Source organism: Orbicella franksi, chromosome 10 (assembly GCF_964199315.1).
Source record: "Orbicella franksi chromosome 10, jaOrbFran1.1, whole genome shotgun sequence".
NCBI lineage: Eukaryota > Metazoa > Cnidaria > Anthozoa > Scleractinia > Merulinidae > Orbicella > Orbicella franksi.
This window is the reverse complement of record NC_138154.1, coordinates 9,993,512-10,011,780: the sequence shown is the minus strand read 5'-3', so window position 1 is coordinate 10,011,780 and position 18,269 is coordinate 9,993,512. Positions and strand designations below refer to the sequence as shown.

At 45.2% G+C, this 18,269-nt stretch overlaps 1 protein-coding gene across 2 annotated transcripts in view; it reads right to left on the bottom strand.

Annotated features, from left to right (window-relative positions):
* Window positions 1-18,269, bottom strand: part of LOC145500975 (uncharacterized) — a 72,214-nt gene that overhangs the window by 14,854 nt on the left and 39,091 nt on the right. The window contains exon 1 of one of the 2 annotated variants that reach the window (XM_081480549.1): window positions 1-207. This exon is cut by the window's left edge and continues 308 nt beyond it. The exons of the other annotated variant lie outside the window; for it this stretch is intronic. Coding sequence (XP_081336675.1) covers window positions 1-203 — 203 coding nt within the window. The 5' untranslated portion in view covers window positions 204-207. Of the gene's footprint in view, window positions 208-18,269 lie in introns of those variants that run through there. 2 annotated transcript variants of the gene reach the window in all.

The window sequence follows — 18,269 nt, the reverse complement described above, 5'->3', positions numbered from 1 at the left end:
TTCTCAAAGTGAGAGCTCGAATAAAATAATCCATAACCCGAAAGATGCAAAACCAAAGCGAGTCCGCAACAGACGATCAGTAAGATGAAAGTGATGTGAATTCGGCGAAAGTGAATTCTGTAAGGAAGCGAGAAGCACGCGAAACTTCGTAACATTTTCAAAATAAACTGAGCTCGGCGTGGGCACACGATAATATCGTTCATCTACACAGGAGGTCACGGGGATCGATCATGCGTTCCAGAATTTTTTTTTTGTGGCTACTGTTGCTAGGCAACAGTAGCATTATGTTATCATGTGCGTAAGTAAGTAGAGTGTCCGTATTTTCGGATTGTGTTCGGAAGTCGAAGGGAAATCGGTACGATGTTTATATAGTCACAACATAGACAAATGTATAATATCCATTTTCTCTCGGCTTTACACGACCCCTATAATCGAACGTCTCTTGGTCTCATTTTTGACTTATACGTTACCGAACGACCAGCGAAGCTAAATCCTGCTCTCTCCAATGATCAAGTTTTCATCGACTACACACGCACAACGTATCGAAAACGCTCTGGTTGGGAGCTAGAGTTTTCAGGTAAGAGTACTCTGAATTTATGTGTTTATCCGAGTTTGGACCAGTAATCAGACACAGCGTTCAAGCAATGTACACAGTGTTTCTTCGTAAAAAGATTTTAGGCATCTGAAGGCGCAGATAGAATTTTCTTCAGGAAAACGTTCCCGGAATCGCTGATACACAAAAGGTCTTGTGTAAGACGGCCATGATAGCCCATTGTTTTGTCCAGCTTGGCATTGCGAAATGCTCCATGTACAGGATCGTACAGGATCTGGCAATTTCTAAACCTTTTCGGGGTTATGAAATTTTCCCTGGGGAAACTATTAATTCCCTTCGTAGATGAAAATATTGTCCTGCGAGACACAAACCAGAAAAAATATAGCCTTTGGGAAACATGAATTCCCTTCGGAGAACAAAATATGTCTTTAGAGACACAAAAGTATTTCCTTTGGGAAACGAAAATCCCTTCAGATGATCAGATAGATCACTGGTACTGTAGTGAAACACAGAGCAATAGTACAACATCCATGTTTGTTATACTGCTGTAAATGCGAAGCAAAATAGCTCGCTGGACACACACGTGCTTGAAAGCGGAAAAGCTGTGTCTGTTGCTAATTGTGGAATGTGACAATAATATAGAACTTATTGTGATTGTAAGAGATACAGAACCATCCGGTGTGTCACTGAGAAGACTTTTGAACCCACTGAAACAGGCAGATTTACTGAAGACAGTTTCTACAGCAATTGTTTTGTGAAATACGTAATTAAAACATATTTACAGTTTCATGTAATTCATCAAAGAAACATGTTTCAGTGTCAAATCCCAGTCCTGCAACATTTAAATAATATTGCCTCTTCTTAAGAGGAACATGCAGGACTGATTCTAACAGTCAGTGATAAATTGGACGGTGTAAAACACAGACTGCAGACTGCAGACTGGGGTAAAATGCAGACTGCAGACTGCAGAATGTAGACTTTTTAACTGAATTGTGTTACCATTTCCATCATTGATAGCTAACCGTAAACAGGCTAACCAACTCGTCATCAATAGACTAACATGAGTAATAAAAAATAAGTGTCGATGTTAATGAATAGGTTTGTAGAACATGCCATAGACATGTAGTAAAGTATAAACTCCATGTGCTGTTGTTAATGGCATGGTAATTTTCCACAATAACAGCTCTCTTTGATTCAGATGAATATGAATGCAGATTGCTAACACCAAGAATAATTTATTACATTTCAAAAGCTAATGCAAGACAGTTTAAGATACAGGTAATACCTATTGTCAGTGTTCTTGCTGATAATCTATTCTAATACTGCTAGTATGTTGCCATGGCTACCATGTAAGGCTAGTGCAATCAAAGTCAATTCTTATGAAGATAGTTGCAATATAAGAGTTTTGTATTGTCATTAAATGTCAACCCTAAGAAGGTAGTGGAGGCTGCTGATTGGTTGATTATAGCAATTTCTATAAAAATGATGGGATTGGTTTTAATCCAGGATAATACATTATTTGATGCAGCAAAGAAATTCACAACATGAAAATGTTAACTATGTAGTATGAGATAATCAATTATGAGCAACAATAAATGCAAATAACAAAAATGTTGAGTCATCAAAAATAGTAGGTGATGAAAATGAATAAAGTAAGTATGAAGGTGAAATGCCTGCAGGTGTTTACAGTGTAGCTAGCCAATGTATATTCTGGCACTTGTTTTTTCTTGCAAAAAATCAGTTGATGTCAAGATGGTATCAGTAATAGACTGTTGATTATATGTAGAGATAAAAACTCTGAAGAATTAGCATAATCCTGGAATATTCCTTGGTACGATGGCCAGAATGTACTAAGCAAGTGCATTACAGTGATATAGATACATGCAAATCAGAACTGTGTTGGTTAGACAAACTTCTTTTACAAAACAAAGAAGTTGCAAATGAAAATTCTAGGGAAATGAAGCATATTGCTCTTCACCACGGGCAAGACTGACACTACTTCAAATCCTCACAATACACTTTTTCTATAAACTTGTATCAGCAATTTCATTGACTCTCTCTTGAAAATTATGTTGGTGAAAAGGGTAAAAAAAGAGTTGTTTGATGATAAAAATCTTATTACACATTTTTTACTCAACAAAGTACAAAATGTCTAGGGGATATTGTACACTACAACGTCCACTAACTTACTGATTTAAAATAAATATATGACTCAAATGATATGCCTGAGCACTGCTTTTGTGAACAATTTGAGCATGTTTTGCTACTGGTGCTCAATGGCTTTTTCATACAGTAATCAATCTAAGCAGCAAAATTTCTTGATATTTATTTTCTAGCTTCCTGTAGTGCCCAACCATCCAGTGATTGAGTTGAGTAGTATTGATTACAGTGTTCGATAGTACATCACACATTGCATAAAATCACACTTCATTATCACTAGCATTCCTTTGATACTATATTCTTAACCAATGCTATTGTTATTTTCCCCAAGATCTTCACTCACAGGGAAACTGATGAACATCCAAATTTGTGGCTTAGTATCCACAAAATTATTGACATGAGAGCACTAGCACTGGAAGCTCCTACATGTACTTTGAATTCCAAGTGCAAACTTTGCTCACAAAAGCTGAAGTAATAGAAGAAAAGCATCCAAGCCTCAAAGAAATACAAGATAAGAGAATACCAGTAAATATTGATAATGTCCAAGACAACATGGGTAGACGAAGAGCATTCGAGGAGGTAATACACAACTGGTTACAATAATATCTTGAATAACACCACATGTTGTTAATTAGTAACATGACAATGCGTTTTCACAGATGCCCTTTAATATTTCTCAATTTCAATAAATGTGTGGCTTCCAGGCTATATCAGTAAAGGCTAAGATCCTACAAAAAGGTGATTGTGAAAGAATTAATGTTATATTAGGGGGGAAAGGCTGATGAAGATTGATTTTGACACTGCAGATGGAATGCTAAACACATAGAAAACTTACAGATAGGAAAGTCTTACATCATTGAAGGCATTAGTATGCATAATTTTTTTTATAAGACATATCTCACCACATACAATGTATAGAATTGTACCAGCAAACACAGTACTGTAAAGCTAGTGGGTGTGATCACAATTAGTATTGAACCAGGATGCAGAGAATCATCTGGTAAAGTTGTTATTGCATGCCTCGTCATGCCAAACAGTATGTAATTATAAATCAACTTTATACAATAGTTGTCTGATGTGTAACACAAAGATCCAGATAGTTGATCGTAAATGTTGTTAAGTGTCATAAATGCAAGCTAACCAGTTTTAGTGTTAATACGCTCTGAGACACATCAGTAACAGAATATATTAGTCCTTACCAATGACTTGAAACGGATACCGTACACTTACACTATCTTTGAATGAACACATTTTTATAGAAGGTAGCAAATAAAGTCACTGATTGTACCGAAAACCAACTACTAGAATATTTTTCAATCACAACCTTTAGTCAGTGACAAAGTCATCTTGTAAGCTGCATGACAGATATTTAGAATGTCATTTACAGGGACCACTGAGCATCATTTCACTTGGGGTAGTAGCAAGTAGATGGCGAGTGAGATATGGGCTTAAATAATTTGACACTGTACTTAGAGCTTCAGAACTGCTGAATGTTTGACTTTGGCATTTTCAAACGATTGATTACTCATCAAATAGCATCTATATCAATCACAAAAATCTAGGATGGGGGACCTTTCTATAGCTCTGCACCATTGTGCTAAGAGCTTTGCATTCCCTGGTATGCTGTATGGTAATTTGAGTTCAAAAATTGTTACAGTTAATAACCAATAGGCTCTATATATTAGATCACAAGAAGAGCCAAAAGAGCTTCTTACACATGCATGTGATTAACTTGTGCATGTTCAGTTCAAAGAACATTGGATTTAACTTAATTAGTTTAGCTCTCTTGTATTGTCACTGAAAAGCCCCATCAGGGGAGTGTCAATAAACTATTGATTGTTTGTTTACGGTGAATTTAACTGGAAATACGGTCAAATAGGACTTCTCTGCTCGCTGTGCTTTATACAACAAGTGTGCTACTCCGATCAAATCTCGTCTATGGCCGACTAAAAATGCAATCCTAGTGGGATTTGTAACAGCTCGTCAGCTGGAAACATAACACCGATAACTCTCCACTGGTACTGATTTTAGATCGAAGAACTTTATCGAGGACGTCACTGGCACCTTTCTCGTGCATTGTTTCTAAGTTACTTAAGCAGAACAAACATCTAAGCATCGATCTGATGGAGGGCAGTCCACGAACAGAATTAATGATTAACTTGGCACTTTGACATGATTGAACTCTTACTAGCCCAGCCTGCGTTGCGGCCGAAATCCCCGATATACCGGCGGTTTAGACTGTTTGCGACGCAGGCTATACTAGCCGAGCACGTTGGCCACACTAGGGAACATTGGCCCGAGGTCGTGGTAGTCCTTACTGCCACGTAGTGCCAATTCTCCCCAGTTCGGCTCGGAGGTAAGTAGTTTATTTTATGGTATACTGGTCTTGCCATCGCCGGCTTTCGAAAACAAAAAATACACAGCTTATGTCCGTTTAGTAGCAAATTCCGACCAAGAAAGAAAAGATCAGAATGTTTGGACTTACCTAAAGACTACCTTTCAATAGAATAATTAAATTTCTTATATGGCACATTAGCGCACGACGAAAAGACGAATTTTGATTGGCTCCTTGAGCCGTCCGAATTTTGCAATACGGACTGCTAACATGGACTGCTTAGAAATAGTCTCGGCAAATTGCTTTGCCAAAACAATACACAAAAGAAAACAGTTTCTTACTGAGTAGAAATATATTTTCCTCCATGTCTGGAGGATAAATTCACGAAAGCGACTTGAAAAAATGCAAATATATGGTTAACTTTGGCGTTTGCTTACCGAGCTGAATTGATGCATAACTTTATCCGCAGAATTTTAATAGACCCGTTCTAATAAATACTGTATTAAAAACGTTTGTTCGGTCCGTATTGGGAATATTGTCCTCGTTCTTTCGTTTTAAGTTTATGGAGCGAACCACAGGCGAGGTCAATAACCATGCAAAAGAATTGACCAGTGCCGGTTTCCAATACGGACCCCACTCTACAGATCAATAACATATATTTCTACGTCAAGATTTCTCCGACCAGACGTATCCTAAATAATTCCGCCCAATGAAGGCGACGTTCAAAGTGGATACATCGTTCGAACAAAAACAAAACTAAGGACCTGGAAAGACTTGAAATGCCGAGCTTTTTACACTTCCTTCAAGGACTTTTATAGTGATATTTACGTTAACTAACACAGTTTGATTTGCTTGGAGTAGCCAATTTTCTGGGAGTACCCCCCCGGGGGGGGGGGGTTAGCGCCCAACTTGTCGCCACGTTATAAAAAAAATTGGTTCATGCTTTTAACTGTGCGTATATCAAGTTAAGGATGCACTTGGGAAGTTCGGAGAGCGCTCAAGAAGCTAGAGTTGCCCACAGTTGTCGCCTCGAGCACCTCTTACCCTTCTTTCGTGTTCTCCAAACTTCCTACGTGCATCCATAACTCGATATACGTACGCTAAGCATGAACCAGCTCTTTAAAGACACACTACGTGAAGTGACTATCCATATTGTCCGATCGCTGCTAAACAAATTCAGCCATCGTTGCAGTCATATGAAACCACTGTCTTGTGATCATAACGACAAGGTCGTCAGTCAACAACACTGCACTCTTTTTTTTCTTATAAGAATATGTTAATGAACCAATCCTAAGCAAGTTAGTAGTAAAGCACGTTAATAGGGGCCGTAACCAATCAGCGTGCAGGGATTGTACCACGTGACCAAGATTTTCCCATACATTCTTTTAAATTGTAAAATCCAAGATGGCGCCTTGGTAGGCAAAACATGGCGCCCGTGACGTCACAGTTCGCGCATGCGCAGATAAAATCGATAGACAGGAAGTGAATTTAACAATTGATTTTTTATTGATTACAGGAAGGTTACATTGGTGTGTATCCGTACGGAAACGACATGAAAGTGTTCGTGTCTACGACGCGTTTGTCGAAGACGAGTCCGTATCGTTTAGTCCGTGTGATGACTTTGAGATGTTTGGTAGGTGGGTTTCTCCAGAAGAAGTTGGGGTTGACGACGTGGATGTTGCGTCGTTGCTCTAGAGGTTGAGTGAGTTCGTCGAGGAGATTTTGTCGCATGACGTCGTAATTGAGTTGACGTGATCCACGTACATTGAGTGAGAAGCCTCGGACTTTGCAGCAGACTTTGCCTTGGTGTGTTCTGTATCCGTAATTTTTGGGTCCGGCGGAAGTGAAATCGACGATGAAGTCGCCGTCGTCGAGTTCGTTGGTCATCTCACCCAGGTAATCGCCTAGCGGGACATCGGCTTGACCTGGTTTGTGTGAGTAGATGACGGAGTCTGTGTCGAAGTAGAGAACTTGTTGTTTTAACAGTTCAAGGTGACTGTATAATTTGAGCCGAGCCCAGCAGGTGGTGAAAGCGGCGACGAAGATGTTGATTCGTCCGTTGTCGGGTTGATTCTCTTTGAGTTCGGCGTGTACGACCTCTAGCGCTTCGTCGTTGGCAATTCTGACTTGTCGTATGTCGTTGAGGGGGTTTGAAACGAGGGCAAAGAGTTGTGCTGCGGTGTATACGACTTCGGTAGTGGGTTTGTGTAGGTTTTCGCCGAACTTGCCCCAGAAGGAGTTGAGCATGAGTTTGGCGGTGGCTTTGCGTCCTGGATTTTTCTGTATCATGGTCGGATCGAGAGCGATGCCTTCTTTCTGTCGGTATTGTTGCACGTACCGCGACTTGTCTTCAGGGGTGTTACACCAGTTCGGGTATCCAGCGGATTCCTGTTTGATTTTTAGCCAGGTGTTCACGTAATCGGCGAAGAGTCCTTTACGGCGTTGTTCTGGTGGGAAATGGTGGACTTCGTGTATCTTGTGGAGCGTGTATCCCACGGCAACGGCTTTCTGTATTTCGGGTGTGCACCAGGTCCCTCGTAGCGTGCGTTGCTCGACCGTGTGTGAGCATCTATGCGATTTCTCTAGGAGGGGTTTGGTCATTTCGTGTTCCACGCACGAGTGGCATAGTGGGAAGGTGAGTTTACCTCCGTGCCTGAAAGGTAGAACGGGATGGTATAGTTCGTGAGGAGGCAGTATGTCCACTTTGGCCATGCCGAAGTAGTGATGGATGTCTTGATCTTCGGGGTTGACGATGACTTGCGGGTGTCCTATGGGGTATTCGCATTCCTTGTTGACCCATGGGTAGAGCGACGTCACGTCGACGTACTTGGTTTGTTCTCCTCGGGCCACGTCGGTCACGTGATGCAGTTTGACAGCGTTCGTGCGCCCTCCGAAGAAGGCTTCTCTGGGTTCTAGAGGGTCGACGATTTCGAATGTGTCTAGGAACCGACGGAGATCAGGGTCTGTTTTGACTTCTATGTCCCAGTCGCATTCCCACTTGACGCAGAGCTGGTAGCCTTGTCTGCTGAGAAGGTCGTGTTTGCGGTGTGTGGACTCGTAGACTTCCTGTAGTGTGCGATCGGTGTGGCAGATGGGATATCTGTCTCGATTTGTCGGGAAACAGCGAGGACATCCGTGCCATAGACATCCGTGGAATTCGTAGACGGTTCGAGTGGTAGGATCGTACCCGTCGACCAGGTGATTGGCTAGTCTGACTTCACCTCCGTTTCTGACCGTAAGGATACGATCGCCTTGGTCGGTGTGTTGTAACGAGTGTTCTTGCCAGGCTAGCCATTTCAGGGCTTTGACGGACTGATTGGATCGTGCGCCGTGCCATCCTCGAGGCGGTCTGGAGGCGATGGTGTTGGTCGGGACGAGTTTCTTGCGCCAGAATCGGTTGCAGGCGGAGGCGATGGTGACGCATTTCTCCATGGGGTCAAAGTCGGCTTTTTGTTTGAATTCTTGCCGAAACTTTTGACAGCCCGCTTTGAGGAGTTTGACGTCCGACTCGCAGTAGGCTTCCATTTCTTGCCGTAAGACGAAATGGTAGTCGTTGTCGACTTTCTCTTGGTACCACTGTTCGAACTCGACTTTCTTTTTGGCGGACATGCCGTCGGGATCGTACATGTCTCGCGGCGGCATGGGTCCTTCGTACGCTTGGTTTTCTAGGGTGTTGAATTTGTGAGGGAAGAATCCCTTGCAGAGTTCTTGGATTCCGAAGGTGGCGGGAAAGTTGGCCAGCGGGAACGGGAGGAAGCACAGGGAATCTTTGAAAGTCAGTCTGTCGGATCTCAGGGAAAGTATCTTGGTGCCTACTGTGATTTGGTCTGTGACTTCTCGATGCGTGGCGTAACAGTGTTGTAAGATGAACATTCCGTCGTAGCCTTTGAGATTGTGAAAGAGGACGATGACGTCCCGATCGTCTCCGTCCACGTCGACGGCGAGGGATTCGAGGTGGTCGAACATGTCGGCGGTGCAGTTGGGCCCGTAGAAGGAGCAGAATTGGTCCTCTTCATCGTCTTCTATGCAGAGTAGAATTGGGGTCTGATTCCCTTCGGCGTCGGTGATGGCTTCGTAGTCGCAGTACACTTGAAGGGGCGGATCTCTGGCTACCCAGACTCGCGTGTCTGGATCATCGGGTTCGGGTTCTTCGAAGGGGCGACCTTTGACTTCGTCGCGCGACACGCGTTTCTTTTTGGGTTCGTCTTCGTCTTCGGGGATGCGTTGGATGTAACATCGGTGCGTTTCGAGATGGACTTGTTTTTCGCAGATGTGACATTCGCCCCATCTGCACTTGTGATCGTGGGAACTACGGTTACCTCCTCGTCCTGTCCTGCGTTTACATTCGTAGACGTGGCAACACTTCTCACACTTTTTGTAAGTGTCGCAGATGGAGGGGATGTTCAAGCTACGCCGTTGCAAATGGTCATTGTAGCATTGGTCTCCGAAGAATTTTCTGTGGCACAATCGGCAGATTGAGGTGGGTGCAGGAAACTTTCCGCGGGCTAGGGGTCGTTTGGCTTCTAGGAAATTGGGGCAGTCATTTCGTTTGCAGGCAGGACACCATTGACCGTCGCAGGGATGATTTTTAAAGTCGTCGTGATCGTAGCCTCGATTGCATTCGTCGCAGAAGTAGGATTTGTTGAGGAATCCCTTGAACGAATTGCATCCGTCGTAGTGATCGCCTTCTTTGACGAGACGAATGATCTTGGTCGAGGGTTCTGGTCCCGCGTAGATGATCATGTCGGGTGGGTCGATGGACATGACTTTGAGCTGGTAGCCAGGTAACGCGGCCTGAAACTTTTGCAGTTCGGGAATGCCGCAAGGTCCTTCGGGAACGTTGGCTCGACGGTGGAGGTCTTTGGCCAATCGCTCTTGGACGGGTCGTCCCTGTTTGAGATTGTGGTAATCTTGGTCACGCGAATTCTCGTTCGCGTCTACCCAGGCTTTCATGGTGACGATGGCTCTGGCGCAGCAGAGAGTGTCTTTGTTTTGGATGGTCACGCGCGACCGTTTGACGATGTTCCGCACGGCGGCGCAACTCGGTTTGTATCGTTTTTTTCCACTGCCACGACCTGGGGTGCGTATGAAAGTGGTTTCCATGGTAAACGTGTCGTCGGGGGTGAATTCTTCGTTGGAGTTGAGTTTGGCCGCGAGAGACTGGAGATAAGTGTCTAGTCTTTCACTCCCTTCTTCGAATTCGCGCACGGTGAAGGTGGTGGATTGAAAGGCGTGCGTGAAGGCACTGGACTGCATGGTGAAATGGACCGTGGAGTCGGGTGTCAGGGTAGGATCCTGATCGATTTGTTGCTCAATGGATCGTTGAAGGGCCTGAGTCAATTCTTGGCCTAGATTGTCCCTGGGAGTCACGTCTCTGCGTTGTATGAACGTGGCTTCGAATCGCTGTTTGTTGAGGACGTTTCTCCAGTTACGTCGAGCGCCTATGGGTCTTAAGTCGAAGTCTAGGAGGGGTCTTGTATTGCTACCACCTCCGGTTTGGATCATCACTCGGTCGAGAGCCGGATCAAAGATCCAGTCGTCATCGTCGTCGAAGGGGAAGGCTTCGTCGTGGGTTCGTCTGTTCTGTGAAGACATGAACGAGACAAAAAAATGTCACCAACATCGCTTTTTTATTTTTTACAAGAACCAATCATGATACATGAGTATATGAGCGTCTAACTTTGATTTTTTATTACTTACATGACTTAATGCGTTTCTTAAACTGATTCCTAGATAGACTTTCTTTTTCTCGTTACGAATGTTGACATAATGCCCATAGTAAGACGTGTGATAAGGTCTATTCCCGTACAATAATCTACAAACACTTAGATTACATTTCCTATTGCGTATTTCTATGTGTCCGTAGCCCCATTGTCGTTTCAGTTCGGCATAATCTAAGATTACTCTGTGAAGTAGACTCAAAAGTTTATTGTTCCTTCGATCGCGTATACACTGCCATGTTGCCAAGTCAATCACGTAACACTTTAGTTCTTCTGGTAGCCTATCCCAGTAACTCTGTAAGAGAGTGGTTACTTATTTAATCCATAAAATTCAGCGTGTTGTATTTCATAAAAAGTAGGATAGCACCAAGTCTTTTCTATGGGGATGCGTCTCTTGGCACCTTTTATATCGTAACCTAAATACGTTTCTCTAGGTTTGTCGTAAATGTCAATGTAACAACCTATTATTTTAGTGTCTCTGAATCTGTCTTCTTTCTTCTTTTTTATACAACATCCTGCATCGCATAGAACCCTGACAATCTTAATGTGTCCTAATCCCCATTGTTCTTTCATTTTGCCGTATTGTACTATTTCATTGAGAAGACGCCGTAACTTTTTGTTTCTTCTGCGTTCGAGTAGGATTTGATTCCTGGTTAGACGCATGATGTAGTCCTGCAGTTCGAGAGGAAGCCAATCCCAGTAACTCTAAAATAAAAGTCTTTTGACGTCATCGATTCTGTAATAGGCATGATTAAGTCCGTACCCTAGAAATACTTCGTACTTGTGTTGTGTTGTGTCGTGTTCGTGCGTATAGAATCCATACACGACCATGTGCTTATTTTTAGTTCCTGGAACTTTTCCTTTGGGGCAATGCTTTAACAGACACGTCTCTAGCTTGACTTTGATTGGACCTAACCCCCAGGCTGCGCGTACATTTGCGAAGGCATGTATCTCGTTGTGCACGGCTTTCCACATTTTACGTTCGCGTATTTCTAAGAGATACTGGACCTCTCTGAGGTGAAGTATGTATGCCTGTATTTCAATAGGTAGCCAATCCCAGTAACTCTATGAAAAGAAGGTGATGAACAAGGTGTGACAAAGATGTCGTGAGAATTTGTAACCGCAATATACGACGAAATAAAATCTCAAGTCCAAACGGAGGTAGAATTCTAGGGTCAATGAGGTAACGAAGAGTCTAAGTTCCATGGCTCAGTTGTCTAGGGAAGCTATGATCGTACTTAGATAACAGGGCGTGTGACAGATCTGACAGTACAACTTTTCTTTGATCACTCCCTTGTTAATCATCTGATCATCGAGTGCTTGTACGTAGCAATCGTAATGAACGTAGTAACGGCAGCACTTGGTACGAGCACAGGTTTCGGTTCTAAGGATAACTTTTTCACATAGGGTGCACGTTATATTATCCATTTTTTAGATACTCACTTCTTCTTCATGTTGATCCATGTGTTGGTTCATCTCTGCGTCAGTGATCTCAGTCATGATTTCAGCGCTCATACAAGTGAAGACACTCAGAGTGCCGTGAACGGGTCGGTCCGCTCGTTTTATAGGCGCGGTATGATAGTGTCCAGTCTACGACCGGGGGGCGTGGTTGGGGGATACCCCCCTATCCCCTGTGTCTACTCAGACCACGTGACTTCTACTCGAGCTGCGATTGGTGTATGACTTGTTTAAAAAAAGCGAGGTCAGCGCATTTCAGTTTTTGGTCATGTCGGTTGAACCTAGACGCAGTCGTCGACTTCGAGGTCTGGCACCCGAAGAAGCACCTATTCAACAAGTTTGTTTCATTTGTCAGAGAGATATCGACATCGGTTCCTTGACGCTATGTCAACGCACTCCATGCTGCAATGTCTTCATGCACCGACGTTGCTACCATGAGATGGTAATACAAGTGCGAACCTGTGGCAACTGCCGACGCGTGATCGAAGATAATCAGCTTGAGATCGTGCTGGAAACCGATGAGGAACTCGAGGATGATGATGTCGATCCGTTCGTGTTACCGTCAGGTGCGAATGGCTTAGTTAGATTTATGCAAGAGTTGACTCGATATCGTAGTGAGGATAGACCTAGACGCTGTCATCACGAGGGGTCGTATATGTGGCATGAATTGCCGTATGACGTCGACCCGGACATTTGGCAATGTTATTATGTCATGGTAGAAAATTTCGTGACTCTGTTTACGAATGAAATCATGTACGTGCACGGATGCGTGCATCTCCCCGTAGAACCGACACGAGAGATCAGGAATGTTTTGTACCGTCTATTCATATTCAACACTCCTTACTCCACGTTTAACTTGATTCGAATTCAAAGGTTCAGACTCTTCTTTAGACGCGTGGAAGGACTAAGGAATATTGTGATTCAGCATCTCTGTATATTACCCTTTCCTGGAGGACCATCTATTTACAACGAGGACGGCCTATGGAACTGACACTGTTTTTTTCTTTTTTATAGTGTATGAACAACGTCAAAGAATTCGGGATGACCTTTTGCATTTCAGAGACACGGGAAGACCCTTTGAGACGCACAATTCCTTGACGCGTTCGTGGAATCACTTGCGATATCCCATTCCGGTCACGGTGTGGTTCCATTACTATCGCGAGTTGGAGAACTTTGTGCTGAACTCAGAGGGGCGAAGCCCCCTGTACATTCACGGCACCGTGTTCCTGCCATTCCATATGATTGCGTTCGATCACATACGCATGGAAGTGTATCGCATGTTTTATTTCAACACCCCTTATAGAGTGTACAATTTCATACCCAGACTTAGGTTTAGATTGTTGTTCATATCTTCGACCACGTTCGGGGGTCAAATAAGGTTAGAACGACTGTTTGTGACCTCGCATGTCTCTGATACTCTGTACCACGATGGTATGACGTGTGAGTCTTGAATTAAAAACAACAAAGAGTGAAAGAGTGTAACTTTTCTTTAATGATTACAACAATAAAGTTTACAATTTCAAACGTTTCTTGGCTTGCATGATTTTCTTAACGACGCGTTCTGTCATGGTTTTACGTCCGGGTAATTTGTCGATGGCTTTGATCATCTTGGTGTCGGCTTTCCATTTGTCCTGTAAGTTTTTGGCCCTGGAATAGTCAATGTCGTGTTGTTTGGCCAGTCGGTCCAGACGATTGATCCCGGGGTCTCCGCGCGCTAGACGTTTCTTCAGTTTGGTACCAGGTCCCATGTACTGATAACCCGGCCAATGAAACTCGATCCCAGTCTTTCCCAACCATTTTTGGATGTCGATCCCATACCCTCGTTGACGGCGTCGTGTTCTTCTCATAGGGGGTGCTTTTTTCTTCTTAATCCGAGTCATATCTCAGTCTTCGTCTTATGGGTGCGTCCCAATCTTCCCACCCTTCTCGTAACTTTTCTGCCTCTGTCTTCTTGGCCTTCTTGTACCTCTTTGCCTTGCCTTTGGGACTGTAACCACCGTCGTCGTCTTCAATACCGAGTGAACTCAGTAACTGCTTTCTTCCTGCGGAAAGGGCTGCTTTTTTCACACTCCCTTTTAAACTCTTGGACGACCTCTTGCTGGGTTTGGATTGAATGGGAGGTTGGGGCGTTTTCAGCTCCTTTTTAAGACCTGTCGTGGAAAGGGGTTCTTGTTTGATGATCACGGGAGGTGCGGGTTCTTTGTTGGCTCCCTTGAGGATCTGTTTCAACAGATTTTCGACGGGGGTGTCGACCATGCCTTCGGGTTGTGTCGTCCCTTGGTACGAGATAGGACCGGTTTTACCCGTCCGTATACGTTTCACCAGTTTACTTTCTTCGGTGGCGAGGGGTTTGGCCATCTTGACGGCTATGCTGTCTGGAATACGTCTGTCTTTCAAGATGAGATGTTCTTCGGCGGCCAAACGACCCGCTTTGTCCAACAAGGCATTCTCTGTAATCTGACCCTTGTAATAATCTTGCAATCGATTGAAATCTTCAACGGGTACCATCATGACTTCGTTCATACCTTCTGCTGACTCAGGGTCGTGTCAGGAAACTCGGACAATTCTCTCAAGGCCGTCTCGTAACAGTCTTGCCAGTACCGTATGGATTCGTCTTTCTTTTCCAACTCGAGTTTGAGACTTTGAACGGTTTGCTTGCCTTTCCCGCACTCACTGCACAACTCGATGCACCCACCAGGCGGCGTGGTATCTCGTTTCGTTTGACAGGTTTGACAAAAGTCATCGAATTTTAAAGCCATGTATTCTTGATACAGGGCGTGGTACTTTCTACCCCAGTACTCGGACGAGTCTTTCCATCGGGCTTCGCGTCGATTGGCATCTTGCAACAGCTGCACGAGCTTAGGAATGGTATGGTACTCGTCTTCTCTCGGGGGAAAATTGGGTACGACGTCGACACCCTCCAAAGGGTAACCGTCTTCACTACGTCCTTTCACCGTACACAACATGCTTTGAAACAACCGCGTAATCCGCTCCAGAACCCGGCACCGTTCTGACTCAGGAGATGCTCTCTTCGACGCTTGAGTGAGTTTTTGCGTCGACCCACTTCGCGCAAAACCTTTTTATGTCTTTTCAGTTTCCCATAAGTCGTGGCGTTTATGGGTATCCTCTTTTTCAGCAAATTGAAAACCATCTCGCTGATGGCGTTGATCTGATCTTTGTCGGCGTATTGCAACATCTGTTGACGTCTGTTTCGATTGGCTTCTTTCAGGATGCCCGTCAAGAAACGACGTTGTCGTCGTAACCGCTCCATCGTGTGAGTCCTGGTGGATTGTACAACCTCTTTTTATCGTCTTCTTCGCGTAGCGGCTTCGAGTGCTTTCTTGGCACCGAAACCGGCTGCCCCTGACGCGGCACCCAACGCCACGGCTTTACCTCCGGCTATCAGAGCGGGTATGAGAGCTGCTAAGGGAAAAATACCGCCCTTATGTCTCTTACGCGTCATCTTCCTCTTCTTACCCATCATCATCTTCTTACTCCTCCTTTTCAACGTTCTTCTACGTCCTACGTACATGATGTTATGAGTTACAAGAGTCTATCACGTGTCACTTTTATAGCGGCACGTGATGAAATCGTGTGTCGTAGTCTAGAACGTATCGGTCGTACGTGGGAGGTGTGAAATCCGTCACCACGTCGTCCAACGTTTGCATCTTGGTCAAAAACCCATCCAATTCATCCACACCGACCATCGCGTAGTTCCTCAGTTCGGTTAGCGTCTTTTCGTAGGTCGTGTAAGCGAACTTGGACATGTCCATCTTGAACGAATACTTCTTGAAATCGTTCCATCCTTTCAGTAAGGTGGCGAAAGCCGTCAGTCCAATCGCTGCGTAACCGTCTTTCCACACGGATCCCAAGACGATACTCGCTGCCACACACAGTAAGGACAGTCCGTTGAGAATGGCGTTACACAATTTGTGATGATCAAACATCTGTCTTCGACACCACCAATACTTGTGATAGAACGCATACAATCCGTCCAAACGTTTCAGAGAGTCCAACTACACCACGGTGGTGAAAGGTTCATCCAATAGACAGACCGAAGTGCGTATACTTTTTTTCATCGTCTAGGTCGTCGTTTTTTCTTGCGTCTCAACAGTCCTCGTACACCTCGACCAACGCCAGCAGTGGCGGCACCAAGGGCTGCGGCCCTTCCAACTCGGATTCCTGTTCTCGCTGCGCGTTTACCCAAGGCTTTGGCCAATGCCAAGGCAGCACCTTTACTGACCGGCGCTAACGTGGACAAGGCACCTGTAATAGCACCACCCCACTGCTTTCTCCTTTTATTGCGAATACGGCGTCTTCTCATGGTTGTTTCTCAGTTACGTACACTGGTCGAATTGCGTGTCACGGTAGGACGTTGTCCGTTTTTATAGGTGGTGGTGATCGTGTTGGTGGTCGTGATACCTGCAATGCGACGACCTGCAGCCGTTTGTTGTTGTTGTTGCAAAATCTCTTCCAGTTGTTGCTGCATCTCGGCTTGGTTGAGAACACGGTCTCCTCGCCTTCTTCTACGACCACCTCGAGAAGGAGGTGTGGAGTCGTCACCGCTACTACTTGCACCTCCTCCACCTCCGCCACCTCCTCCGCCTCCACCTCCGCCACCACCTCTACCTCCTCTGCCTCCACCTCTACCTCCTCTGCCTCTACCTCTGCCGCTGCCTCTTCCGCCGCTCCTATCACTGGCGCTACTTCTTCTGCGGCTCCCAGCATCACTGGACGACGTTGGCGTGTTTTGACGTGGGACGCGTCTAGGTCGTTTCCCTCCTCTGGTAGGTCTGGCCAATGGTGTTGAACCGACCCCCACTGTGACGTTGGAGCGCGAGGGTCCTGGGACAGCGCTACCGACACCCGCAGGGACGTTGGTCTGTGACGTACCTACTCCAACGTTCGAGACATTGGGCAGGGGTGGTGTCGCCAGTTCAGATCGTTGTGAAGGGGGAACGGGAGTACTCGTTCGAAATGGGGACCCCAAAGGCGAATAATCGTCCAGAGCCGATAGGTTGAACTCGTCACTGTCGATTGTTGAGCTCATCTCTCTACCATAAGAGCTCACTTTTATCCATGTACCTTTCTCTTTCTATCTTCTTCTCGGCGAGTTCTCGTTGTTTATGAACCAAATAATCGAAACCTTCCCCATTATATGCGTTGATGATGGACCGTACTTGACGGTAACTCTCGCATTCGGTGACCTGTCTCATCGGTTCGTAGTCCAGCTCGTGGGGATTCATGATGTATTTGAGCCTGTTTTTACACAGGTGGATGAATAGCGGAAACCACTCGACCTCGCTCCTCAACATGATGTAAACTGATGGCATCGTACGAATCCCTCGTCTTTTAACACTCGGCTGATGACGCGTTGATCGTCCTGACTGGCTGGATGAAGATCCAATAGCATGTAACCGTAAGGTCGATCGGTGACCTTGCGAAACGTGTCCAACACCTCCTGCCATTGAGTGGGAAACGATTGCAGAAGTAAATTTCGTATCCCCAATTGATCCCAAGGGTTCTTGAAGGCCGCGATGTAATGCGCGTTGCGTGAAATGGTCTTGGCGAATTTTCCGTTGGGGAATAGATCCTGACACAAGTAAATCACCGTGATGTTCCGATGATGCGAGTGTTTGGTGAAGAGATCCAACACGCGCTTGTCGTTGCCACCCTCGTCCATCAGATCGTCCAGGACCAACACGCCTCCTCCAGGAAACCATCGTGGTAACTCGTCGCTGTCTGGGATGCCTTCGTGAAACTTGACCCCACCCTTCTTGAGCTTTTTGAAACCCTCTTGCCACGAACCGTAGCAGTAATGAATACTATGGGGCGGTTCTCGGAACAAGTCGTCGTTCTCCAAGAGCAGTTTGGTGGTGAACACCGTCTTGCCGCAGCCTGACGGTCCCGCTATCAACAAACTCGACGGAGTGTGAAATTGAAACGCTTTGCGTCGTTCCATGATCTCGAAGAAAATGGTCCAGGGTCTCGAGACGCTCGGTGTTTTATCGGAACAACTTGGACAAGGGGGTCTTGACGGCAG